This window comes from Amblyomma mixtum, chromosome 10, assembly GCF_055824585.1.
Source record: "Amblyomma mixtum isolate Tamu chromosome 10, ASM5582458v1, whole genome shotgun sequence".
Classification (NCBI taxonomy): Eukaryota; Metazoa; Arthropoda; class Arachnida; order Ixodida; family Ixodidae; genus Amblyomma; species Amblyomma mixtum.
In genome coordinates this window covers 185,955,862-185,982,547 of record NC_143021.1, presented here as the reverse complement: position 1 = coordinate 185,982,547, position 26,686 = coordinate 185,955,862, and the positions used below count along the sequence as shown (strand labels likewise).

Sequence of the window (26,686 nt, the reverse complement as noted above, 5' to 3'; positions counted from 1 at the left end):
TTGACCAGCTCTGGCTGCAAGCAATGATGCGCTCAATCGCGGAGGCAACGCATGTGCACACTAGCTACCAGGTACCGCCATCAGATGGCGCCCGAGGCTATGGCTCATCATCATCAACTTTTCCCTCTGTCGTGACGCCGTGAGCTCCCGCTATATATATTGCCATCAGTATCACCAGCTCCAGCTGCCAAAGGCACAGGAATTGCGGTAGCGTGTTAGTGAACCGTAGTTGTGGCTTTCGCGTGCTGCCACCAAGCGTTGCAATTATAGCATGATGGATAAGCAGCATAGTAGCTACACGGATGAGAGTTAACCCTCGAGCACTGCAAGCGTGTGGCGGGGAGGAAATTAAACGTGGCCGAGAAGTGCGTCCGAGGATGCTGGAACCAAAAGGATGCATTCAGAAACAGAGGCTGCAAAAAGGGCGCTTTCCAAGGCAAGCCGTGCGAGTTTCCCGACCTGGAAAAAGAGCTGCTCTGATATGTGATGGAAGTGCGGAACAACACCTACGCGCTGACAACAAATATGCTGCGCAGCTTGTTGTGGGATGAGCGTGCACCAGATCGCACTATCAGCTCGGAGTCGAAATAGGTTTGGTTTGGTTTATGGGGTTTAACGTGCCAAACGACTAAGGCTATTAGAGACGCCGTAGTCGAGGGCTCCGGAAATTTCGACCACCTGGAGTCGAAATACTCCGCTGGTAACGATAAGTGACGAATGGTCGTAGAATAAATGCCCGTCATTCCCTTATTGGTGTGTTTGTACTTCAAAAAAAAAATTTCCCGCACATCGCGTGTATGGGCCACACCCCGAAAACTGGCCCTCTAATCTGAAAAAAAAATGGCGGCGCTTACACGTACGCGTTTATACGGTATATCCACATGGGTTGGTCCCTTTTAACGGCCATGCACCTAAAACTCATAAACAGCAAGATTTAGAAGACATATCTTGTTATTTTATTAATAGCAAGCCGGTACCCAGATTGGGAACAGGTACAATGCTTGCACGTATTAAGGGTTGATCAAATGTTCTCAAGAGACACTATCTGCTCTTCAGCACTGTAGCCAAGCAATTGCTACATCCCCAGAGTATCCTATCAAAAACGGGGAGCAGTGTCATCCCAAGGAGCTTTGAAGCTTCATAGGCACCTCACGTGCCCTCGCATGTATGTCCACATGCCGTCGAAGGCATATGAAAGCTTGCTTTGAAAAAGCAATTAAATTTTTTTCTATGCAAGGCATGGCTTCAGATTTATTCCAGCAGTCTGTTTCTTATGGAATCCACATTCGGCTGCATATATATTACATTCCAGGCTGTGTTAAAGAAGCCGATTAATTTATTTTCCTCCAGTTATTCTTTCCCACAACTGCGCGCTGCGGATATACCAACGTGCGAAGTTTTGTCTGAAACGCTGAAGTGCTAGGCTATGGCACAGAGTAAGTGAATTAAAACCGCAACTGTTTCGTCAAGGACACCTTTCTCGTGCTTCTCTTGCTTGCATGGCTGTACAGCTTTGCGTTAGTGCAATAAGTGTCCATGGGGCCCAGTGCCTTTTCCAAATATTTAATTTGTTTGCACCGCAGAGGTCAGCGTAGGTTCTCTACAAGCAAGCGGCTTCGTGTCTGTGCACAAAAATAAAAGCCATTAATATACTTGAGTGTAGACATCCTACACACTCTAAACTTACACCGGGGTGTGGGTACGTTTCCCTTCTGTACAGCTGCGATGTTTTAGCGCAACTCATGGAGCAGACTTGTTCATTGAAACCGTTTAGCGCAAACTGTGCTAGACTCAAGAGACATGAATGATTGTCCCTATTGGGCGGAACATTGCACGGGCAGCGTATTCATAACTGAATGACCAGTGTGGCGTGGCAAAGCCTACTTCGAGTGCCTTAGTAGGTGGGCCAATAGATACCAAAGAGGTGATCGGTGGTTTATGCGACGCTGTAGCTCAAGATTTTCTAGCTAAATTTTTCAACAATTGCAAATCCCTTGCCTTGGCCATTAGAAACGCACCTCCTATTTTGAGCAGATGGGGTTCGCCTTCGGTGCCTCCTTTGTTTGCACGCATTACGTCACCTAGACACCTTGAACGAGATATGTAGAGTTTGAAATCTCCTCACGGCTCGTCACAGATGTTGCCTACTTTCAATGCCTCAAGATATATCAAACCCAAAGAAAAATTATTTTTTTCTTTGTTTTGATTGGACAGTGTTGAATGCATAACTTCACCTTGACGCTGAAACCTGCGAAAGAGATTCAGCCAACATATCAGTCGCAAAGAGTTCATGATAGGCTACGTAATGTGCTAAACTAGGCGGAAGCTGTGGTCGTGCTATTCGTTGCCGTTTGTTCGCGCCTATGACGGCATGTATAAGTTTATGACTAACTTTGTGGCCACCTTGCCATCACTACGTTCACAAGCTCACCTCTCGTCGTGATTGCGTGAGGTAACGTGAACGAATGTCGAATGTCTACGCCACGGAAGTTTTCTTAGAACAGTTTATGTTGTAAAAAATCACATACCAGTGTTTTAGGACAATAGTTGCATGCGAAGCTTTCTTAAATCAAGATGCAGGTTGGTCAAATGACCGAATAGTCTGTAGAGGGCTACCTACTTCTTGTTCTCACCGCTTTGTATCGGTGGCTGTTTTCATCGTCCTAGCTGCTGAAGCGGGCTGGCTCTTGTCGCGTCATCCATGAGACGACTGCACAGGTTACAATGCAACGGGTGGACCTTCACTGATGGCTCGATCAGCAGAGGCTTTTCCTCCTGCTAATTTACAAAGGCAGAGCATGCTCATTACAAATTCAGCTGCTACTGCAGCTTTACAGGTGATAACAAAATTACTAGGAACAAGAAAACAATAAAAGCTGCAATGCTTTTCTGCTTAGAGATGTCACCATATATCATGCGTTGGGGTGCGCAGGTTGATGTGTAGCGAGGAATATTCAATTCTGGTGAAAGAATGAACAAGATAGTTTTGTGGCCCACGCCGGCTCCGGTCTACACTACGCAGTTGGGCAGATGAGATCTAGAAGTCTGCGGATTAAAGTGCTATGTCTGGCGCATGAAAGGGTTAATTTTAGGAATATAAGAGAGATTTGACATGCAATGGATGTATTTTGGCTTATCACGCTAATTACTCATGTAAATTGTCACATTTAAAGCCCCAAAAGGCTATGGAAATGCCGTAAAGTGCGATTGAATTCAACCACCTGATACTCTTTGATGTGTACTGAAGCTGAGCGGCATGCGGGCGGTTTTGCAATTCACCTCCATCGTAATACAGTGAGCTTGAGGAAGCGGGTACGTTACCCCAGGGGCCTTGAGATAACAAGCCGAGCGCCAAAGCCATTCAGCTACCGTGGCGGGGCTACTACAGACACCCTGAGATTGTTTAATGTGCTCTAGAATATCATTGCACATCCGTGCTTTACGCCTTTGCCTCTATCCAAACAGAGCTGCCACGGAGAGTATGATCTGTGGAACTCGCCAAAGTAATGAATATTTTATATTACTTTTGGGCGGTGGAGCATTGTGCCTCTCAGCAGTTGTAAGAGTGTAGCCAACACACATAAACACCTAGCTGAGAGACAAGCACTCAATGTTCCTGTGCACTTCGAAAACTTCACAAAAATATTACAGATTGCACATCGCCTGGAAAACAGGAAAAACCTCAAAACGTCACAGCAAAGTGTCGCGCCAATACACAACGGGAGTGGTCACAGCGATAGTTAGATTAGAGCAGATTCATGTACTGGAGCAGTGCGCTCACGAGAAGTCGCTGCAGGCAACGAAGAGCCCACTGCTGCAAGCGGGGAGGTGCGAAGCGGCCGGCGATTGTGCTCAGCCTTGGCTTCCAAAGAGGACGCAGAGTCTGCGCTGGAGAAGGCGGTGAACGATGTTAAAGACATCGCGGATGGATACGTACATTGGAGAAAAGTTGGTTCGTAGCTCAAAACAGTGTAAATTCCCGGGTTCAGTGTAAATCCATTGTAGAACGCGGACCCTGGTGAGGTGGCTTTTACGAGCGGCGTGTCGGACGCACGGAACTAGCCTTGTAGAAGACTCTCGGGATTGGCTACCTAACTATCGAGGAAACGCCAACTACTCTGACCGAAGTGGAAGCTGTACTGAATTCCCGCCCACTTACTCATGTTTATACAGAGCCATATGAACCTGAGCCTCTTTGCCCCGCTATGTTTCTGAATGGACGATGACTGACCTCTCTACCGGCGCTGCAACGAAAGGAAATTGCTGCACTGACATGCAACCACATGCGACATGTGATGTCGACTCGTGGTAAAGCGTTGGAGAGGTTCTGGAAGCGCTGGTGCTCTGAGTGTTTAAAGGAGTTGCATCTGACGCATTCCAGAGGCATTCGAAGTGGAAAACATGTTGACATTGGCGACGTGGTCCTCTTAAAAGAAACTCTGCAGCCGCGCCAACTGCGGAAGCTCGGAGTAATTCAAAGGGCTTTCACTGGAAGAGACAACAGGGCAAGAGCTTTTGAGGTCCGAATGCCAGGGAGAACAAAACTTCGGCGTCTAATTCAATTAATATACCCTCTGGAACTCCCTGGTTAGCAAATGACTTCGTCATTTCGGGGAGAGTGTCGGAGACGAAAAGGGAGATAAGATGCGGCGCCATTCGACATGCAATTTCGTCGGCCAGGGACCCTTGTGCATGTGCGCGTGTGTGAGCGTGTGCGCGCGAGCCGACCAAGCGGCAGGCGCCTGAAGGGGGTTCCCGCGGCCGTCCCTCGGCGACCGTCCCTGAACCGGGCGGCGGGCTGTGAGGTCGGGCAGCGCGGTTGCCGGTCGCCGTTTTCCGGGAACTCTGACTGTCCAAGGTCGGCGAGACGGGAGCGGTGGCAGGAGAGGGAGAAAGCAGGACTCGGCCCGGCATCGAAAGACAGTGGTTTTGTGAGACGCTCAACGGAAAAGCCGTGCTTCCAATCTGTTCTGTAAAGTTTTCTTGTTTTACCGTTCGTGCTTCCAACCTGTTCTGTAAAGTTTTCTTGTTTTACTCTTCGGCCAATTAAACCAATCAAGTTTTATCGGAGTTCCTTCTCTGTGAGCGAAACTAACGAACGCGTACGTAGAGCACGTACTCTCTCACGTACAGTTAGAATAGGCGCACGCAGTCATGAACAGCACCACACAAGAAACCTAATGAAATATATCCAAATGGCAATGCAGGCAATTCGTGTGGTGCACACAGTGCCAATCCTGGCAACCAACTGCATGCCTCCACTGTTGCTGATGTCACGAGGCGCATGAAATTTCCCCGTATGCTTGTGGCCTCGAGGAGTTAAAGAGGCCGATGCTAAATTGTTCCCGAGACTATGTTGCCGAGAACAAAATACGTCAAACAGTGGGGCACTTCGGAAGGCAGTCAGCGTATGCACTGGCTTGTGATAGCCTTCATGTGAAAATGAAGGCTGTAAAAAATATGCACAGGGAGGTCAGCGGACGGCCTCGCAATAAGACGGTAATGCGTACCTCGACAGACATGAGATAGCCGATGGGTGATGGAATGGTTTGGTTATACTAAAACTTGGTTATGGCGTTCAGATAATTATTTGCAATATTTCACACAAAATATACACACATAATCCACTCAGAATTCACACAGAATATACAAAGGGTCTCAATTGCTCAGGGGCTGCGCCATTCTGATGCTCAGCTTAAGTTCACGAGCTTAATTACGACCGCTGCAGCCACTGCTGAATTTGGATGGAGGTGAAATGAAAAATTACCGTGAATCGACACTTTCTGGAAAGGTGCGCTCAACGGCGGAAAAGGTCATTGTTAGAGCAAAACTTGATAGTACTGCGCTGAACTGTAACCATAATGAATGCATTCACAAATACAGCACTATTTTATATTACTTGTAAGCTGTCAGAGTATCAAAGTATCTATATGTGCCAGGAGATGGCGTTATTCAATGTATCTAGTCAGCCATGTAGCGGTGTTTGCAAGGGCTTTAAATTGTCCCACTTCAAAGCTGCGTAGAGCGGTGCTTCTAGACTGTCTCGGGTTGCGACGTTGAGAAACTCGACAGAACAGACGTGGAATCATCTGAATGAGAGGCGCAACAGCTGTTGCCCTGTATGACTACTTTGGTGCTTTTACTGCAAATGATGCCTTACTCAAAGGCGTGGCTGCACCAACCAGCAAAATTTGCTGGAGGGTGAATGATGCTGGTAGTTGGTGCACGGGTATTGGTGGAGGTGGGTGAAGGCAGGATGCGGAGTTGGCTTCTAGGCGGTGATCCACAATGGGCAGCTGGATTTCCCACTAAGTCTTTGATCTTCATTTTACAAATCATGTGCTTCTCCCTTTGCTGCATGGGTTTCTAACTGGTGAAGGTCTTGTGGAAGGTGTAAGTAGGTGGATTAATGCTGGGTGGGGTGTTTGGAGGGTAGAGTAGGGACAGTGGTTGGTGTATGGAATGTCTGGAGAGTGAAGGTGGGCGAAGGTGGATTGCAGAAGTGAATTGAAGGAAGTAGTAGGCGGTAAGCACCCCAGAAGGTGGGGGGAAGTAGGTGCGGAGGTGCTACTGGAGGCGACAGAAGCTGCATGCTGAAACTCATCGCAGGACAGCTCTGATTGTGCAGTTCATCAAGGGCTATAGGGCGCCTGGCGCCCTACTCACGGGCTATGTGTGTACACTGCAGAGCCCAGTGCGACAGCTGGTTGTGCCTGCGCGTGACGTGACGGTGGCTTTCTAAAGGGCCCGGAATAGCGGCTGGTGACACCTGCAGAAAAGGAATGATGGATATCAGGCATGGCGCTGCAGCAACGCACTGACACAACGTCACACTGAGACGCGGTTCCTCACAGCACTGCAGATCGGCCCACAGTGTTCAGGAAACAAAAAAAAGGCAGTAAGTACAGAAAATACGGCTATCTCACGCGTGTTCTGAGAAAATTCACGATGCTAAATGTACTTATCATACAATGCGCCGATAAAGTGACCAGTGGTATGCGGCAGCGAAAGCGCAGACAAGGCAGGAAATCCAAAGCATAAAAGCTGTGGCAACGCCTCGACGCAAGTCCTGCTCCCTTTCAAAATGGCATTCATGCAGATATGGTTATGGCACAAATATTTCACAGGCAAAAAAAACAAAAGGAAAACGGAAGCATTACCAAGATTGTAAGCAGTTATTGAGGACGCAGCAGGCATTGAAAATGAAAGTGAGTGGGCATGTACAAACAATTGTCACTGAATAGAATTATATTGGAACGACTAAAATATACTACACACTTCGCATAGGTAAAGACGTCAAAAAAACTTAATCATGGAAATACGATTACAAAAAGGATCAAACAACTCTTCCTGCAACCGATTTAAGAAGAGGGAAGCTTGTAAGGTAATGATTCCTTGGAGTAGTTTTCCCGTGACATGGGTACATTCCCCGTTTCACCCTGACGGGTCTGACGACAAGATTCATTCTTTTTCAGCCACCAAGATGTTATCGCTGGTTTTAACCGAGGACTTGAAGCATACCAGCAACCAGTATCTATAGATTTTGAAATGGGAGAAATATCATATATAGCAAAAACAGATCATGGGAAGTATAAGGGTAAGGAACATCTGCTAAACATCTCAAGGCTTTTTTCTAGAGTAAGTGCAGATTAGGCAAATTTGTGTCACCAGTAGTGCCCCAAACCAGGTAACAATATTGGAGTCAAGACATCACTTGGGAATTGTGCAGCATGATTTTGAATTTTTCGGGAAGTATGCTTTTGACTCTGCATAAGACATGTACAGTAGAGGCTACTTTAGAACAAAGATGTTTTATGTGCTTATTCCATCTTAAGCGCACTGAAAGTTGACACCAAGGACCTTTACAGAATCAACTCTTTGCAATATATTGGTGCCTAACTGTATATTAAGTGGCTCGGAAATGTGTTTTCCTTTCCGCAAGTATAGCACAATCTTTGTTTTATTTGAATTTATCCCAAGATGATTTGCATCAACCCGTGTCTGAATGTCGGCCAACACTTTATTTGCACAAAGTTCGATGCCACTTTCACAACTACCTGTATTCAAAACGGATGTATCATCCGCAGAGGATACAAACTGCACATTGTTTGTGTAGCGGATTACGTCGTTTATGTAAATGGAAAACAAAAGTGGTACTAGAAAGCTCCCCTGTGGTATCCCGGAGTTAATGTGCGGTGTAGATGACTTCACATTGTTTAGTTCTGCATATTGCGTTATATATTGGAAACAATTTCAGCAAGGCTTGCGCGCTCCCAGGGAAACTGTCAGTGTGAATCTTGGAAAGGAGTATATTGTCATTGACTGAATCAAACGCATTTTAAAGTTCATGTATACAGGGTGCCCCAGCTAACTTGGACCAAGATTTATAAAAAAAAATCTAACCGTTCCTCAGAACTAAAATCGCGTGGATTTTGTTTATTTTAAGTTACAGTACCATTTTTTTCGCGCGTCCTATTTGAATAATTTCTCGATATAAATAAATTAACTTTTTAAATATAGCTTGAAATGTTCAGGCGTCAATAGGAAAGTTGTGGAGCTCCACAAATATTGTCCGACCCAGACACTTCCAACGAGATAGAATTAGCGTGACTGTTTTTATTGGCGAAAACGAAAGCCCGCAGAGTTTAAAAAATACCACGTGACAGCGCGCTCCGTGCTCCCGGATGCGCCGCGATTACAGCGCTCTCATCCGTGCTTTGCGAAAAACGTCACTCGCTTCTCGCCTTTCGTGCCGCCCAAGACAGAGCGTCGTGTTGTGCTTGGTTCCAAGATAAGCGTCAGTGGGTACGGGCGGCAGTTGAAAGAAAGCACGGCTCCCGTTTCTGCGGTGATAATTGCATTGTCACGTTAGCAGAATTCATGCGGAGGAACGATGGATATTTCATAAGTTCGAATTTGGGAGCAAGATCCCAACAAGCAAAGACATATATAACAAGCCTGATAACGTCGTGTGAATTACGCTGAAAAACAGGAGCCGCGCTTTCTTTGAATTCAAGCCCGAACCCACTGGCGCTTATCTTGGAACCACGCACAACGCTAAGCCCTGTACTGGGCAGCACGAAAGGCGCCAAGCGAGTGTTTTTTACAAAGCACGGATGAGAGCGCTGTAATCCCGGCGCATCCGGCGCACGGAGTGCGCTGTCACATGGTATATTTTCAAAATACGCGGGCTTTCGTTATTCCCGAATAAAAAAATGCAACGCGAAGTCTATCTCGTTGGAAGTGGTGCCTGGGTTGAACAATATTTGTGGAGCTCCACAACATTCCTATTGACGTCTGGACGATTCAAGCTAGATTTAAAATTTTAATTTATTTATCTCGACTAATTACTCAAATAGAAGAAGTGAAGAAAATGGTATTGTAACTTTAGATAAACCCTAACAACATCCTTGTCATTTCAGTTCTGAAGAACGCTTAGTTGTTTTATGAATCTTGGTCCAAGTTAGCTGGGACGCCCTGTTTATACACGCACACACCTGGCAGAGGTTGCCGACCGCCCGGTGTGCAGTCTTCAGGCGCACTGTTCCCACTTCGCGTTATTGATCAATTCGCTCTCGCCCTACCATAAGCTTGCCGTCCCGGTTAGCTCAGTTGGTAGAGCGACTGCTCCGGTGAAGCGGTGGTCCCGGGTTCCAACCCCGGACCTGGACGAATTTTTCTTTAACTAAGAACTTTCTGAGAAAGCTGTATAGCTTTCCTTTGTAGCCGTATGGCTGCGCTTGGGTGGATGCCAATGAGTAATTACTCCCTTATTACAAATTTACTCCACCTTGGGGGTTCCCCTAAAACATTTGACCAACACTGTTCCCACTTCGAGTTATTGATCAATTCGCTCTCGCCCTACCATAAGCTTGCCGTCCCGGTTAGCTCAGTTGGCAGAGCGACTGCTCCGGTGAAGCGGTGGTCCCGGGTTCGAACTCCGGACCAGGACGAATCTTTCTTTAACTGCGAAGTTTCTGAGAAAGCTTTATAGCTTTCCTTTGTAGCCGTATGGCTGCGCTTGGGTGGATGCCCATGAGTAATTACTCCGTTATTACAAATTTACTCCACCTTGCGGGATTCCCCTAAAACATTTGACCAACACTGTTCCCACTTCGAGTTATTGATCAATTCGCTCTCGCCCTACCATACGCTTGCCGTCCCGGTTAGCTCAGTTGGTAGAGCGACTGCTCCGGTGAAGCGGTGGTCCCGGGTTCGAACCCCGGACCAGGAGGAATGTTTCTTTAACTACGAAGTTTCTGAGAAAGCTGTATAGCTTTCCTTTATAGCCATATGGCTGCGCTTGGGTGGATGCCAATGAGTAATTACTCCCTTATTACAAATTTACTCCACCTTTGGGGATTCCCTTAAAACATTTGACCAACACTGTTCCCACTTCGAGTTATTGATCAATTCGCTCTCGCCCTACCATAAGCTTGCCGTCCCGGTTAGCTCAGTTGGTAGAGCGACTGCTCCGGTGAAGCGGTGGTCCCGGGTTGGAATCCCGTACCAGGACGAATCTTTCTTTAACTGCGAAGTTCCTGAGAAAGCTGTATAGCTTTCCTTTGTAGCCGTATGGCTGCGTTTGGGTGGATGCCAATGAGTAATTACTCCCTTATTACAAATTTACTCCACCTTGGGGGTTCCCCTAAAACATTTGACCAATACTGTTCTCACTTCGAGTTATTGATCAATTCGCTCTCGCCCTACCATAAGCTTGCCGTCCCGGTTAGCTCAGTTGGTAGAGCGACTGCTCCGGTGAAGCGGTGGTCCCGGGTTCGAACCTCGGACCAGGACGAATCTTTCTTTAACTGCGAAGTTTCTGAAAATGCTTTATAGCTTTCCTTTGTAGCCGTATGGCTGCGTTTGGGTGGATGCCAATGAGTAATTACTCCCTTATTACAAATTTACTCCACCTTGCGGGATTCCCCTAAAACATTTGACCAACACTGTTCCCACTCGAGTTATTGATCAATTCGCTCTCGCCCTACCATAAGCTTGCCGTCCTGGTTAGCTCAGTTGGTAGAGCGACTGCTCCACTGAAGCGGTGGCCCCAGATTCGAACCCCGGACCAGGACGAATTTTTCTTTAACTACGAAGTTTCTGAGAAAGCTGTATAGCTTTCCTTTATAGCCGTATGGCTGCGCTTGGGAGGATGCCAATGAGTAATTACTCCCCTATTACAAATTTACTCCACCTTGGGGGATTCCCCTAAAACATTTGACCAACACTGTTCCCACTTCGAGTTATTGATCAATTCGCTCTCGCCCTACCATAAACTTGCCGTCCCGGTTAGCTCAGTTGGTAGAGCGACTGCTCCGGTGAAGGGGTGGTCCCTGGTTCGAACCCCGGACCAAAACGAATTTTTCTTTAACTACGAAGTTTCTGAGAAAGCTGTATAGCTTTCCTTTGTAGCCATATGGCTGCGCTTGAGTGGATGCCAATGAGTAATTACTCCCTTATTACAAATTTACTCCACCTTGGGGGATTCCCCTAAAACATTTGACCAGTCTTACGATGAACTAAGAAAAAAATGCTAAGCGCCGGGAATGCCCAATATAAACACTATCGCACTAATAATTGCTGCAATTCCGACCAGAAAGTGCCATAGCATGAATGCTGCAAAGCAGGGCACTGCTAAAAATTCGCTGTGGCTTAGCTTGGTTAAGCCCGGTAATTGCGAAAGCAATATCCGTACCTACGCCATGGGACAGCTGGTAGTGTAGCTGGTGGTGGTGCTTGTGGTTAGACTTGTGGTGATGCATCGTTTATACAATACAATCCAATCTAAACCAATCCAATCCATTCCAATGCAATCCAATCCAATTCGATCCGCTCCAATCCAATCCACTCCTATCTAATCTAATCTAATCCAATCCAATCCAATCCAATCCAATCCAGTCCAGTCCAGTCCAATCCAATCCAATCCAATCCAATCTAATCCAATCCAATCTAATGTAATCAGGGTCAAATGAAGGTCAATGGTGGTGACCGCCGCGGCACGGCAAAGGCGTGAAAGTGCAAGTAGTATTGCTTTGGTGGTCACCGGCGCGGCACGATGGTGGTCAACGCCGCGGCCCGGCAAAGGCGTGAAAGTGCAAGTAGTATTGCTTTGGTGGTCACCGCCGCGGCACGATGGTGGTCACCGCCGCGGCACGGCAAAGGCGTGAAAGTGCAAGTAGTATTGCTTTGGTGGTCACCGCCGCGGCACGGCAAAGGCGTGAAAGTGCAAGTAATATTGCTTTCGCAATAAAAGAGAGAGGAATAATGAGGAAGAGGAATATATGTAGCACGACACTGCGATCATTGATTATTGGGCTGGTGCTCCGTGCGGTGCGGTGAAAAGGCTCACCCCTCTCGTGTGCTGCCTGAAGCGGCCCCCGTCTCTCGCAGTGCCTGGCCCAAGTGGTTGTCGGCCGACGCTTCGGGGCTGGGCAGCTGCCGAGATTGGTTAGCCACCACCTGGAGTGAAGAATGATTTCCACAAATGGCAACTCAATGGGGGATCCGATTAAGGGGCGGATAGGTACAAATGTCGCACAGTTGCACTCTTACGGGAATGAGGAACAGGTGACAAAATTTCCGACTGGGTCGTTCCTCCCGAAATCTTTGCCCACTTAGAAATTGAATGCGCAAATGCTACACATAAAAAAAAGTGCCAGCTATATACATTTCCTTTGCTGCAGTATGACTGCGCTTCGCTTGATGGAAATAAACAGTCACTACCATATTTTGAACATTTGTGTACAGTCTCGCACGCCTAACGAAGCATACATAGGTAATCCCTTCGAGAGAAACTTACAACACACTATTGATCAATAACATCCCTTAGCGAAAAAGAGGATGTGCTAAAAATGCATTTCAAACGTATTGTATTAATTTCATATTTATTTCGCATTTTTTTGTCCCTATGCTTAAACTGCAATACGAATGCTTTCTAAGTATACTAGGAATAATATTTTAAACGTTCTTAAAAATACGTGAAAAGTACATTTTTGCCCGCTTAGCATATTTATAATGCATTAAAAATATAATAAAAATATACATTAGAAATGTACTAAAAATATACATTTAATACATTAAAAATATGTTTACTCGGGCTTAAAAAAAGTCTACTGGGCGGCTCCATGGAATGACACGGGTTAATTCTTCAACTGGAGAACAAATCGTACGTGGGTATTTATCATTAATCAACAGGAGTCTGATATTATAAGGTAACGTGATTGAATGGGAACGGCAGATACCTACACAAAGCATACCAAGACGACAGCGACACAGCAAACAACAAATCCTACGACAAGCGCTATACTTGGCTTGCCGTATATATACCCAGCGAAAGCGACGCACTATTTTCCACGGTGAGGCCTTTTTTTGCGCAAATACTGTGGGCTGCCAAATTATCGCAGAAGTACCCTACTGGTCGCGTTCGAATCTCGGGTTAATTGAGAACGGAATTGCTAGTTGAAACTCGCGTCAGGCGCAGGTCAGGAGTCGAACTGTCAACCAACAGATACATGGGCGTGTAATGGTACGTCCACACTAGCGACAAAAACGCGCGCGACACGCCGCGCGCGGCGAGCGGTGCTGTCGCGCGCGCCAAGATTCACGAAACGCGGCAGCAACGCGCGGCAAACGCGCGAATGGGTGCGAGACCCATTTTTCGCGGCAGCCGCAAAACGACCACCAATCAGAAGCGAGCGAGCCGCGCTGTTGTGGCGCCACCTGTGGCATATGCTAAGAATCATAATGTATGGGCTCCGTGACCCGCGACGGTAAATCTCAGAGGCCATTTCCAGTCAAGGGGGCTGTTTTTGTTAAGCCTTCCCACACTGCCACCGAGACGTTCGACGACGATGGAAGCATTTTTGGAAACGGTACGCGATTATCCTTGCCTGTACGATAAATCGCACATCGATTTCAAGGACAAGGATCTGCGCGCAAACCGCTGGCACATTATTGGGCAGCAATTTGGGATGACAGGTGAGTAATTGGTGAAATTTTCTTAATGTTTCGGGAACATGTGTGAGCATGTCATTGTGTTTGTATACCATGCAGGCGAGCAGGCAGCGGGGAAATTCAAAAATTTCCGCGACCGCTGGCTGAAAGTAGCCCTCGAGAAGAGGAAGGCCTACAAGAGTGGTGCTCCTGGCAGAGACGGGAAACCGAAAAGCGATTGGACATATTACAATCTGCTTGACAGTTTCCTGTGGCAAACTCCGTACTACGCCGAAAAGTAAGATGCACTTGTGAAGTGTGGTTCACCTCTGTTCCCGCTCGCCCAGGGACCTGATCTGGTGCATATATTGGAATATCTGCTCCCTGGGTAAATGTATGCTCGCTAGTGCATGGGTGCATTTGCTACCGTATTCAGAAATGCGACTTAGCTTTGCCGTGGCTAACGTGAACGGCTGGCGCGCCGAAGGAAGCGAAATGACCCTTTCGGGCATGTTCATTACATACGATTCTTGATCTTATTTTGATCAAGTCCAGTCGCGGAATTAATTTCTGAATCCGGCCGCTCTCTTATCATGTTCAAGAATGGTGCTGTATTGTTAGATACATTGAAGAGGCAAGTGCCTACGCGCCGTGCGCGAGGCGCATTCGTGCGGCGCACGGCCGGACGTATTTCTTCGTTAAATACGGAGTTTTCATCCTAGAACACATTCATACATGTCATTTTTACGTAGAAATAATAAACTCGGTTGCTCGCGGTTTTCTTTTCTGCCGGCCATGCGCTCGCCCTTTCTCCATGTTGCAGCATTTAGCGACTGCATTTGTTACCACATACCTACCACTCCAATTTTCAATATTTTTCTGCCCCCGTCGGATGGCTGCGAATCCCGTGCTTGCAAACTCATATTTCACTCCTCTCGCATAGGCGACATTATCAAAGCAGTTGTTATGAAACTATTAAATTACTCTCACTTTTTTGTTGCTCGGATTTTTACGGTACGATGCAGGACATCGTTTATTATTTGCATATAGCCGCATAATTGAGAAATGTTAACCTATGTGCGTGTATCGTGAAATAAATACTCGCTGTGTGGTTGCTTTCCAGATTAACCACGAATATCCCTTTGCCACAAGATGGGTAGGTGCTAATCCTATGTTTAACTATGTTCTTGAATGCTTAAATTAGGTGTTTACATAATGATTCCTGCCCTCACAGACACCTGCAGCAGGCCGAAGAGGCAGTGTCAACTTGGAGTGCTGCAGGCGATTGGTATTTTGTTTCTTTCTGTTTACGTATTGGGACCTGCATGTGGTACTGTGACAAATATTCATTCAACATAGATAAATCATATGCAGTTGGCCCAGCCCATCGCCTGCTGAACAAGTACTGGATGAAATGTATGCTTTGTTACATTTTATTAGCACTACCATGTATCACGTCTACTTACTTCTGTTTATTATTTGTTGATGTCAATGCAGATGCTGTGGGAGAACTACAGGCAATTCGGATGAAGACAGCTGTAGGTGGGTATTTGTGAATTTATTGTGAATGATCAATCATAGAACACACATGCATGAAACACTCTTGCTAAATGAAATAGTTTAGTGCTTACAAAGACGTATAATAATGCATTGAATAAATTGTCTTGCTGGCAGTAAATGCTGTGCACCACATATTGGACGTTTCATATCCTGTTGTCACATCGAAACACATTCTCTATGTATTTCAGCTTGCTCGGTCCAACTCCGACTGAGGCTGAAGCATCTTCCGGGTGAGCTTGTCTCAAGGAATGTTACATTGTATCTCTCTTAACGGATGATATTTTTCTTTTCATGCGTCACCAAGGTCCAACGGTGGCACAAGCACAGCCCAGCCTCCAGCGCAGCCTTCCCAAGTGCGAGTTTCGTCGACACCACAGTCTCGGTAGCTCTGCTGTTCATTTTTCCTGCAAAACATTTTATGTGTGAGTAACTGCCCATGAAAACTGCGGCATTGTCATTACAGAAAAAGGAGAAAGAATGACACTTTTGAAGAAGCTGTCCAGGAAGCACTGGGTAGCTGCAGCAGCACACTGAGAACAATCGAGACTGCTAGGAAGGTGGCAGCACCCAGGGCCAGCCCACCAGACGAATGCCAGATGGCGGCAGACTGGATGGCCACAAAGCTGAGAAAGCTTCCGGCAAGAAAGCGTGCAGAAATACTCTTCAAAATTCATTCCCTTATTTTTGAGGCCGAAATGGAGCTGCCCGAATGAGTACATTCCGGCAATAAAGAATGCTCTCCAATTTGTGCAGCATTATTGTGAATTTATACGCCTGCAACATATGTTTTGAGCGAATGATTCAAAACTGCATCATTACCTGTATTCCCGCGCGGGTCACTATCCTCTCCTGCCATGGCACCCGTCCTTCATTCATGAAGTAGGTTGCCAAGTGGTTGCGCATATCCATAGCTGTCCTGCAAAAGCAACAAAATGCAGCACCATCAGTGGCCAAACAAGGGAATCCTGATTGTGCATGCTTTCACTTGCGAGATAGTTTACCTTGCTGAATGATATCCAGACATAGTGATGAGGTCCCCCATGCCGAGCAGACTGTCACTGCCAGCTCTCCAGGATCCTTCTACGATGTTCCCTTCCCAGTCCTCATGATCAGTGAAACCCGGTGGGCTGTATGCAGATCGCGATTGCGGAAAACTCAGCAGGAAGTTGTGCAGTACAACACATGACTTAACAATATTTTGTGTCGTTTCCTCCGATGCCCGAAATGGTCGCCGAAAAATTCTCCATCTGCTTGACATGATTCCAAAGGCATTTTCAATCAACCGTCTTGCTCGGCTCAAGCGATAGTTGAATGTTGCCCTTTTCAGGTACTCTTGCCGCTGAGCTGGGTCATTCCTGAACTTCTGCAGCTCTGAGAAAAAGGAAAACTGTACACCTCAAGCAATTCATTTTACTATATGTGATAAGTGGCTAAACCAGTGTTTTCTATCGTGCAGACTTATATCTCACTGATTTATGTCAACTGAAAGGGTTGCAATTTAGATGTAGAGTTCAATGTAGCTTTATTGATCATTATAAAAGGATCAGAACACCATACTTTACTTGAAAAGCAGCATAAAGAGTGTGTTAAAGGCAGAGATATCAAGTGGAAATAACTTCCAACTGACCTCGTCTTGGATAGGGCCTCATCATGAATGGCTTCAGCGGAAAAGCTTCATCGCCAACCATGTGGTATGGAATCGGACCTATTGAGCCAATGCTCCTAGGCTGAGGAATGCCCAGCAAACCCTTTTCCAGCACTTCCAACAGAGGTGATCGCTGAAAGATCCCGCTGTCACCTTCACCGCCGTAATGGCCAATGTCTACATAGGTGAACCTAGAAGTAGACACACATTAGTACAATAAAGAATACACCCCAGTACATTCTCTATTTATTTTGCAGTTGTCTACGAAATTGGGTACTGAATTTGTTATTCTAAGTTTATAATAAACACAAAGTTTGCAAAGGCTTCTGTTGCAAATTAGAGCACACTGACAGTTGAGCTTGCTGTGGTGACATGAGACCTCTTGAGTGCAAGCTGAGGAAATCAACACAGCAAAGTTCCAAGCATTGAAAGAATTGACTTACTTGTAATGTGCATCACACACAGCTAGGAGGACCACACTGAATGTTTTCTTATAATTTAAATTCATCGATCCTGAGTTGTCTGGGCATTGGATGTGCACATGTTTACCGTCGATGCTTCCTATGCAATTGGGGAAGTGCCAAAATTCTTCCATGTCTGCAGCGATCTGAAAATAGCAAAGGCAACCCTATCACTCATATTACGTACTCGACCATTACAAACTCGTGGTACAGAACGATGTCATATTGAACTATTACATGGTATCCTTAGAAAGCACTGCTATACCTTGTTTACTCAGATTTCAGACAACATGAATTACACAGCTTCTCTGCTTACCTTTAGCCACTCCTGGGAAGTTGCCGGAAACCTTAAATACGTTGACTGAAGAACGTCCCAAAGTACGGAAGTTGTTTCTCTGACAATTTCACATGCCGTTGACCTCCCTGTTAGAAAATTGTACGATAAGCTCCTGAAGGTGTCTCCGTTCGCAAGGAACCTGTAAAAAATTCATATAAACCTTTATTTTGAAATTAACATTCAACACTGTTCTCTACAATATATTATTTGGGTATTCCACACTAACAATGCAAATATAATTTCAATAATAACATAAACAGTTAAGCAAATAATTGCTGATTAGCCTGCTCATTTTTGCACAACCGAAAATACCGAATGAAGATAAACTCGGGCTTGACGTGCGAGAACAATGAACTGACAATGTGGCACGCCATAAGTAAGCGTGTGCGTGCGTGCAGAAGCGGGGGGGGGGGGATTTTTGGTCGCCTACGGTTCTTGAGCGTGTGCACCAATGCATGGGACACAGGTATTTCGGTGCGTTGATCTCGCACTGAAACCATGGGCTGTGCGCTAAGCTTCCCGTGCGTAAATACGATTCCATTTAGGTGTCGGTACAAGTGTAGCATATACATTCGGTATTCCTGCATTACCGAAAGAAATAGGGTTGAAATAAATCTTACCGTATCGTCATCGCTAGCCGATCGTGAGCAGAAATGGGATCCCGGAACGGTTTCACCTGCCGCTCTATCAGGGGCCGCACGAGACCGAGCAAAGTGTCGAAGACACTCAGCGGCATTCGCAGGTAGCTACAAGAAACGGCGCAATCATTTGTGAAACTCTACGATCTGCAGGTGGCACGCACTTAATCGAAGAAGTAGTTATCGATCCCACTTACTCTCTGAAGTATCCTTCGTCTCTCGCGCGCAAGCGGGGAAGCAGAGTATGCGCCTGGCCCTCGGTGTCCCTGTACCGCCATATAGGGCGCACCCAAAACCTTCTCGTCCGCTTTCTGGCACGTCGGCGTCGCACAAGTAAAGCACAAATAAGTATTACAGTGTTCACAGTCACGAGTAGCTCCTCGTCCGTATCCGACATGCCCGAGCGTGGTCGGCAGTGGCGCAAGAAAACACAGACGCTTCCGATGGAACGAAATCGGCCGAACAGAGAGCGCGTTGTCACGAGAAGTATCGAATGGAACGAGACAGCGCGTGACTCCACGCGCCGTTGCCGCGTGCCGCAAAACGCGACTGTGGACTTGCCCGCGCGCGTCTGCCGCGCGGGGGCTTGCCGCGCGCGGCGTGTCGCGCGCGTTTTTGTCGCTAGTGTGGGCGTACCATAAGGGAGCCGGTCTGCCCTGCCAGACGGGGTCCTTTCCGCTGGCTTATTCGGACCCAGAAGTACCCAAGGCGCTTTTGCTGGTATAATGCTATCACGTTCTCACACGGAAATGTTCGAATGACATTGAGTGGAATGACATTCGAGAATAGGAATGACATTCGGACTCGACGGACTGCCGCGGTGCTGCACGACACTTTCGAAACGCATTCGAAAGCCTCAGCTCGTTTTCAGTGTACAGCGACGACGACGACGGCGGTCACGCTAGTCCGACAACGACAGTATATATCACGCTGAACAACAGCATGTAATTATAGTGAAATATCTAGTTTACTATAATATGATTCTAGAGGGACACGTTTTTCAGGCCAACGACACCGACGAATCCGGTCGGCGGACGGTCAGCCTTGTCGGCGGCCTAACTCTATGTCGGCGGCTGATCGAGAGCACGGTGATGAGGCGGCGGTGTGTATATGCTCGCGCTTCTAAATGAGCGAAACGAACGGCTATATTTCACGTGTGCACACCTGAACACTCACCAGCGATAAGCGCTTGCCAAATCAATTTCAGTCGACGACGGCTCTGTTCCCTTCCGCGACGACTAAGCCCAGCGAGTTCGCAGGGTTGGATCTGTGATTTCGGCGGTTGTGAAGAGCGCATCACAAGCTTTAGCGAATGCAAATAGTCACCAGGTGTAGTTTTGGCAACAGTTACCTGAAATCAACTATTGCTTACATCGCAGGGCACGCGTACGATGAACGGGAATCGCCGGTGTGACCCAGACTGCTGAGCCGTGCTTTACGGCCAGCAACAGTCGTCGCCGTCGCTAGCTTGTGGATAACAGTCGCCAGACATACTTCTGGATAAAGTAGTTTAAAAAAAAGTACTGGTCACGTCGGAGAAAGCCGGGACAAGAAGCGAGAAGCGCCAGTCCTGCGCGATGCCAATAACCCGGCTTTCTCAGGCGTGCGATCGCATCATCGCTTCCCACACATTGTCGCACTGCGTAAACAAGCCCGAGTACAACCATTAAAAAAAAAACAGATTGTTTAATAGAACGAAAGCGCAGATTGCGTTTTATGTTATGTTATGTAAACAAGCGATGTAAACAACAGTATGAGTGCAGTCGTCCTCATCGGCGCACTCCCGGGGAAATTTCATGCTGACGCGGTTAATATTCATTGGCGTAATATTATCTTCAAGCACTCCCTTAGACAGAACACGTGTAGCATCGTTAGATGACATTCGGTTGGAAGGCATTCGAAGCGCCCGTGTAGCAGGGGTATAAGTGGTGATCACCTTCCTGCTAGAAGTTACCATAAACGAAAGGATGACAAGAAAAGGAAAGTTTTCACTCTTCGCTGAAACGTCATTTCGAGCCCTAGATTGTTCCACGGTAGCTTGAAGTGTAATGCAAATATGTTTACGCGGCCAACCCATTTGTTAGAATTTAAATATACTTCAGACGGATTAATTGCGTATTTACGAAAGTACACTTTAAATAGATGGCCAGCACCAAAATGCGATCCCGAAACTCGATTTTGAGCATTAGATTGTTCAACGGCAGCTTGTAGTGCGCTGCAAACATGCTAATGCGGACTGCCAATTTGCTAGAATTTCAGTGTTCTTTGGACGAATTAATTGCGTATTTACGGAAGTACACTTCAAATACATTGACGACACGCAAATGCCATTTCCCGAAACGCGATTTCGAGCACTCGACTGTTCAACGGCAGCTAGAAGTGTGCAAAGACGTTTAAAAGGACTGCCCGTTTGTTGGAATTGAAGTATATTTCGGATGAATTAATTTCATATTTACGAAAGTTCACTTTTAATACATTGACATGATGCTAAAACTACATACATATACGTTTACAAGGGCTGCCCGTTTTCTAGAATTGAAGTATACTTTCGATGAATTAATTTCATATTTCCGAAAATACACTTTTAATACACTGACAAGATGCTAAAACTGCATACATATTTTTTCACGTATTTGAAAAGTGCTCGAAGTATGCTTTAAGTGAGGTATCTTTGGTACATTTTAAAAATATATTTCGAATACCAAGCATGAAATTTCAGGAACGTATTTCCTACATATTTTTAGTGCATTCATGAATACAAAATATGTTTAAAATACAATTTAAATAGCCCACCGTATATTCCAAACGTATTAGTTTTTTTAAGGGATTTCAGGCACGTATGCTCTTGCAGATATTTGGTATTACAAAACACGGTGCCCTTTCAACATGCACTGATTACAGATGCACAACAACGCAAACAACACTTATCTACCCGCTCACATCCGCGCACGCCTCTGTCCAAGGAAAATTACAAAATGGAAAGAGCTGAACTTTTTAAGCCGGAATATGTTTTAGCGCAGCACATAAAGGAAACAAGCGTGGACTGGAAGCGTTTTTTTATCAGATAAAAGGCTGATGTGTTTATCAGCGACACCTGAGTGTGGCTGAAACGAAAACGATATTTCTCGGCGATATAGGCGTAAGATTGTGAAGGTTATTGTATAACGAATCACTGCATTACTCGAGATATGTTCGCGCGTTGTTTCTAAACAGTTGTGAATTTTAACACATATCTTGTTCCCTTATGTGCTGCACTAAAAAGTATTCCGCTTTGAAATCATGAACCAAGTAGGCCCTAAGCAAACGCTGCTTAAATAGCTGAGATTGAGACGCTATAAAATCGGACGACAAGGAGAGTCGAGTACAGCCATGTGCACAAGTTTACAAGACCTCGACTTTCCTAATAATGGTATGCAGCCCTTACGCGCGACCCAAAGGAGGAGCAATGCCCCCGTGTGATTCAGACAATCCATACAGTATTTCTTTTCTCCCTACAGCTTCAATTTCAGCTGACTGACGCCGAATGTCAGTGCATAAAACCAGTACACACGTCGCCTACGTATATTAAACAGTGGAGCTTTCACAGTTCCGTCATTTGGTGGGAGCACACGTTACTAGCAGCGGGTCTGTAGAGTTACACTTAATGTCACAGCGCGCGTAAACAAAAACGCCAACGGGGGTGGCACGGCAAAATCCCAGCGCTATTTAATTGCCTGCAGCACACTGGAACATATCTTTTGCAGTTGTTTCATTACTGGAGCGCTGGACACCACTAGCACGAAACTACTCCCTCGCTTTGCCCTTCTAGTTGGTGGTCGGACGAAATGTTCAGTCGACTTATGTAAAACTGCTTCGTTCGCACATGCCACTTGCAGAGAACATCGTTTGTGGTAAATAAAACAGTGGTTACATCCAGGTTTAACTCTACTGTTCGTGCCGGTTCTTCCAACGCAAAGACTAGTCGAAGTCGCGAACGACGTACGCGGACATGAAGCACCGCCCACCTTGCTGGTCTGCAGCACGGAAAGGCTGAAGCTCCTTCGCACAGGCCGCACAATGGCACCTCCCACTGAGCGATGTGTGGGAGATGGTGTCTGCATCCTGGCTGGCATCTTCTTCTGCACCTATAACGGGATACCAAAGCAAAAGTGTCTATAAGCGCGCTCATGAAGTCACGTCTCGGGGTACGGAAAGAAGTGGAGTCCAGAGCCGGTGAAAAAGCGCATCTCCGAGAGGCGCTGTAATGGTTGGCAAAGCGGCAACACGCATGCCTCCTGTTCAGTGGAGCGACTTCCTGCATATGAAGAGCTGCGCAGAGCGTGAAGACTCCACAGACAGACACAGCCATTTGAAAAATAACACTAAAATAACGTGCTCGTATTTGGATGCAGTGCTATATGGCACGTCGTCGTCAGTGGCTTACACACGCTTTCGAGCTGGAAATTGAACTGTCCCCAGAAAATTGTGTCCACACAGTATCCGAAAGCTTTTGAGTTGATCAGACCCTTTATGTATTTATTTGTCTGTGCTTCATCTTGTCGTAAAGCAAGCCCAGTAGCACGCAAGCTTAAACATAGTCCGGCCTTTCAAGCTTTTAGCAAATAACAGATGAATGAGATCATGCTTAGGCTAAGTGTGCCTTCATTGTTAGGACTCGTTCACCAAAACGCTCACTAAGCCGCTCGAGCAAATTAGGACACTGTTCAGGTCATTATTTATCTTCATCTCCACCATTAATCTTCGGCAGGGAAAAACAAAAATAACATATTCAGATATCGAGCAACACAAAAGTAATTCAGCGCAAAATAATTTTTATCACTCATGTAATTGTACGTTTCATTATTTTTCACGCCCATATTCAGCCATCACTATTACCAACCAAAAGGTGCCACCACCTTCGCAGGCAAACATCTCCTTTCAACACATATTGTTACGTGACGGCAAGCGAATGAAAACAGAGCTGCACGACATATGGCGAAAAAATGATTTAATATCGGCGGCCCTGGCGCAGGCGCCCGTGCCAACTTGGTCGTGTTCCATTCCGTGACAATGTTGTTATCCTCGGCAGTCCTGGACTTAATAACTCTGCGAACAACTTTGCCATCAGGAAAATTATTGCTGCTTCCGTAGTTTGTCACTCTCATTAAATAATTATTGTCTGTTCAATGTTTATCCACAATAAAACTTTTCCTTTCTTTTCGAACAATTTTCATTGAATAACCAGGTTCTCGTTTCAAGGTCGTGTTCGTTTTAATTTCTGTCGTTTTGTGCCTTTTTCCTACACAACTACAATGTTCTGTGTGAATACTGTGCTCATTTCTGTTATGAGGATATTGCGGTCTAAAACATTAGCGTTTTTTCCCTAAATTTCTGACTTATTTTTAAACCCTCCCCCCCAAAAAATCAATAAATAACAGCCGCCATTTCCGACAGCTTAACGCTCTAGTACGAAGATCTCGAAGCAGGGCGGTGGTACACAGCCATAAAAACACGACAGGCACAATTAAGGCTGCTTACGTGCGAGAAAGCACAAGCCCTCCCGGTCAATTTATGAACGCGGTCGCCGCGCGCGCATCGGCGCGATGTAACCCGATGATACACATCTGGGAATTCTACCTCAGCATGGCTCTACGCAGCCGCCGCAGCCGTCCTGGTGGCGCGCTAATCTTGTGAAGGCCGTCGCCGCCGTACTGCGGTCCGCGCTCCACCTTAAGGGAATGGCGTGATAGCTGATGGGTTGATGCCCGTATATGACAGTACAGATTCCTAAGAGTCCTCTTGGCGCAGTGCAGCAGCGGTTAAGCGCAGCGTCACTACCTTCAGATGGAAGGTGCTGCCGCCCGTGGGACTTGTACGATCTAGGTAACTCTTTCCCAGCAACCTCGCGTGGCCGATCATAAATTTAATCACCTTCTTTTAAGCGCATCAACGAGTGTTATCACACACACACATGCACACACAAGAAGGCAGGTTTTCTCACAATGGGGCAAGTAAGGCTGCCGCCTGAATAACAGTTAAAAGGATAAGCTGCGTAGCCCGATGCTGGTATCATCTGATTTACCTCACTCCGCCCTTTGTCCACTCTGGTGGAATTAGATGAAACCCGGGCTGCCTGCGCCATTCGTTCGACAGGCCGCGAAATGAGCTCGACGAGAGGCCCACGGGGATCAGCAGGAGAGCTTGGCACAAGCTGGCCTCGGCTTGCCTGCATTTTGAGAGAAGCATGAATTTAGTAGAGAAAAACTCGGAGTGTGATCCAGCTTAACGGCGGCGCTGTACACGAGACACCATTGCATGCTTCCAGAAGGGAGGAACAAATGTACATTGGCAAGCAAGGCCATTTCTTCGAAAACGCCGATCGCTTTCACCTTGACTTCATGACAATGCCCTAACAAAACAACCCACACTGATGTTCATACTTACTTGTTTTGGTTACACACGCATACATAGGTAATATGAGCTTGGAGCATAATAGCCTTAGCTGTTTATGCGCCATTAAACCCAACACAAGAAAACACATGGGTGTTAACTGAGAGAGAAACAGATAAAGAAATTATCGATGAACACTTCGAACACTTATCAAGATTCGCATTCGCATTCTGTAATGCGCATTCTGTAATGTTCGCATTCTGTAATGCGAACGAAGGCCGAAATGACCACTTTATAATCTTTACAATGAAAAAGAAAAGGGCTCTCGAGAAATGAGCAAGGGACCGGGAGACACCACAACAAAAATGCGGCAAGCGAAAGAAACATTGACGTGAAAAAAAAATTCAAAAAAAGGAAATAGAACTGCCGTTATCGGGAATTTGCCACGCTACTAGCAGCGCCCCTAAGCGTTACAGCCTCTGCGGCTTCATTAGAAAAAGTGGTATAATTTGGTACAACTGATCGTACAGACAACGGACGAGGTTTTTTCTCACGGGTTAGATTCTATAGCTTACCCCCAGTATAACTCACACCCAGCCACGTTTCAATGTCTCGTCCATTCTTCGCCCGAAAACCATTCTACGTTTAAACAATGCGCGCCTATGGAAATGACCAATATTCTGAGTAATTTTGGGTGCCGATTTCTGAATGATGTACAGTTCTGATCGCTTTTGTTTCAGGAGCTTAAAATTGATCAGGATCTGTATGACCATTACAGTTCGCGGGGCGCGCCACGAAGAAGAACAAACACAGGCAGACAAACTATTAGCAGAGTGGAAAGGCCGGCGTGCCTTATAACGCAGCAGGTCAGCCCCGGCGCCGGATGGCTAAGAGCTTATGCGCAAAAGCGACCCGGTCAGCCCGTTGGACGAGTCGAACCTGAAGGCCTAGCTCCGAGCTGCGCAGCCCGGTCTCTCGCTGCTGCTCGGTAGTGATTAAGTGGGAAGAGGGGTGATAGGGCAGGTCCAGATGATGTGGGACAGGGTAGCGTGGCCACAGCAGAATGGCAGTTGGGAGTGGAGAGGGCAGGGTGGATATAGGAGAGAACTGTGATTCGGAAAGGCGTTGGTTTGAAGCTGGCGCTAGGAGATTTCGTGCGGTGTAGGGGCCTGTCGAAGTCGGTAATTTCGAGTATCCTTATAAGGGGTTAACCAGTCTCTCGCTAACATCGCTCCGTGGTGGGGATGGGGGTTGGGCTTCGCCCGGATACATACAGCTTCGGGCTTGTGAGTGGGCCGTACGTTCCATTCAAGGGAGGAGTGTGCGTGATAGATTGTAGGATGTGGAGGGTGACGGGATAGATGCGACATTTATAGAAATTATTGCGCTCTTGGAGTCACTGATAATAAATTTGGTGATGAATTTATGCTCTGCAAGCCGCGCGCAACCATAGGCGCATCTCAGAGCAGGGCCCATGTCTTCCTCTCCCCGCGACCTTGGGGAAGCAGGGCGCGCGCGGCCCTCTCGAGGAAGGAGCAGGAGGGAGACGCTGCTATCAAGGAGTGCTTCGGTGACTCCTCTCTTTCTTGGAACAGCCACCCGCTTCTAGAAGTTTCGGATAAGGTGACTTAAGAGCTTGTTGCGTGCTGTTATGTGGTTCTCGGTCAGGCTTCGTCAAAGGAAGTGGAGAGGTCCCGGCTTTCGAGAAACAGTGAATAGCGGGCATTGAGATCGAAGGCCC

General features: G+C 46.6%; 2 protein-coding genes and 1 non-coding gene across 4 annotated transcripts in view; 2 read left to right on the top strand and 1 right to left on the bottom strand.

The window, feature by feature from the left end:
• The window catches only part of LOC149327955 (uncharacterized), a 59,785-nt gene that overhangs the window by 1,431 nt on the left and 31,668 nt on the right, over window positions 1–26,686 (bottom strand). Inside the window, exons 11-15 of one of the 2 annotated variants that reach the window (XM_089563043.1) lie at window positions 24,638–24,781; window positions 22,581–22,700; window positions 12,353–12,462; window positions 6,667–6,769; window positions 2,621–2,778 (exon numbers count right to left, since the gene is read on the bottom strand). In XM_089563043.1, the coding sequence (XP_089419169.1) occupies window positions 2,757–2,778; window positions 6,667–6,769; window positions 12,353–12,462; window positions 22,581–22,700; window positions 24,638–24,781 (499 nt within the window). In that variant the 3' untranslated portion in view covers window positions 2,621–2,756. Of the gene's footprint in view, window positions 1–2,620; window positions 2,779–3,755; window positions 3,884–6,666; window positions 6,770–12,352; window positions 12,463–22,580; window positions 22,701–24,637; window positions 24,782–26,686 lie in introns of those variants that run through there. The other variant, XM_089563044.1, reaches the window with a different exon arrangement.
• Window positions 10,161–10,234, top strand: TRNAT-GGU (transfer RNA threonine (anticodon GGU)). Its single transcript has one exon. It is a non-coding gene; the product is annotated as a tRNA-Thr (tRNA).
• On the top strand, window positions 13,854–15,754 carry LOC149327956 (uncharacterized). Its single transcript, XM_089563087.1, has 6 exons — window positions 13,854–13,980; window positions 14,056–14,233; window positions 15,059–15,091; window positions 15,170–15,223; window positions 15,310–15,477; window positions 15,684–15,754. The coding sequence occupies exons 1-5, from the start codon at window positions 13,854–13,856 to the stop codon at window positions 15,419–15,421; spliced, it is 504 nt and encodes a 167-aa protein (XP_089419213.1). The 3' UTR covers window positions 15,422–15,477; window positions 15,684–15,754.